This window comes from Merops nubicus, unplaced genomic scaffold (genome assembly GCF_000691845.1).
Source record: "Merops nubicus isolate BGI_N331 unplaced genomic scaffold, ASM69184v1 scaffold49762, whole genome shotgun sequence".
In the NCBI taxonomy this organism is placed as follows: domain Eukaryota; kingdom Metazoa; phylum Chordata; class Aves; order Coraciiformes; family Meropidae; genus Merops; species Merops nubicus.
In genome coordinates this window covers 364-1,323 of record NW_008596522.1, presented here as the reverse complement: position 1 = coordinate 1,323, position 960 = coordinate 364, and the positions used below count along the sequence as shown (strand labels likewise).

Below are 960 nucleotides of genomic sequence, written 5' to 3'. Positions count from 1 at the left end.
GGGTGAAGGACTCCCATCCCGCCAGCGGCCTCTCTTTCTGTGCTCTTTCACTTAGCTGGGCAGAAGCACCACCAGACGCAGTCCGTCTGATCCTTTACGCAAATATTTTTTCCTTTTTTTCAAAGCCTCTGGAAGGATGAAAAAGTTTGAAAAACCCTCCCTTCCTCCCTCTTCAGGGAGCCATTGCCATCCTCCTCTGCCTCTGCTCTGCGTGTGTGTGCCAGAGGGGACAGGGGGTCTCATACTGCGGTCTCACCCTTGCTCCCGGTGCTGAGTCTGTGGTAGAAGCGTCGCCAGGACTGAAGGGTTTTGCCAGACCAGATCCAGAAGCCAGTCGTGATCCCAACAATCATGGTCATGAGGTACTTGATCATGAAGACGGTGAAGTCTGGGCTCATAGGGGCAAAGTGGCTGGGACAGGGCACAGCGTAGGTTTTGCACGTCTGGAGGAGCCACGTCTTCTCCCAGGTGCCACGGAAGGCCTGCTCGTAGAAGTAGCAGGCCAGGACGATGGTGGCGGGCACCGTGTAGAGGACGCTGAAGACACCGATGCGCACCATCAGCTTCTCCAGCTTCTCTGTCTTGGTGCCATCGTGCTTCATGATGGTGCGGATGCGAAACAGGGACACGAAGCCGGCAAGCAAGAAGGAAGTGCCAATGAAGAGGTACACAAACAAAGGCGCCAGCACGAAGCCCCGCAGCGAGTCCACGCTGTAGATACCGACGTAACAGACCCCGCTGAGCACATCCCCATCCACCTGCCCCATGGCCAAGATGGTGATGGTTTTGACAGCGGGCACAGCCCAGGCAGCCAGGTGGAAATACTGAGAGTTGGCCTCGATGGCCTCGTGGCCCCACTTCATGCCGGCGGCCAGGAACCAGGTGAGGGAGAGGATGACCCACCAGATGGAGCTGGCCATGCCGAAGAAGTAGAGGATCATGAAGAGGATGGTGCAGCCT

At 57.2% G+C, this 960-nt stretch overlaps 1 protein-coding gene across 1 annotated transcript in view; it reads right to left on the bottom strand.

Annotated features, from left to right (window-relative positions):
* Positions 1–7: 7 nt before the first annotated feature.
* Positions 8–960, bottom strand: part of FZD7 (frizzled class receptor 7) — a 1,310-nt gene continuing 357 nt past the window's right edge. The window contains 1 exon segment of the mRNA XM_008936391.1: positions 8–960. This exon segment is cut by the window's right edge and continues 12 nt beyond it. Coding sequence (XP_008934639.1) covers positions 240–960 — 721 coding nt within the window. The 3' untranslated portion in view covers positions 8–239.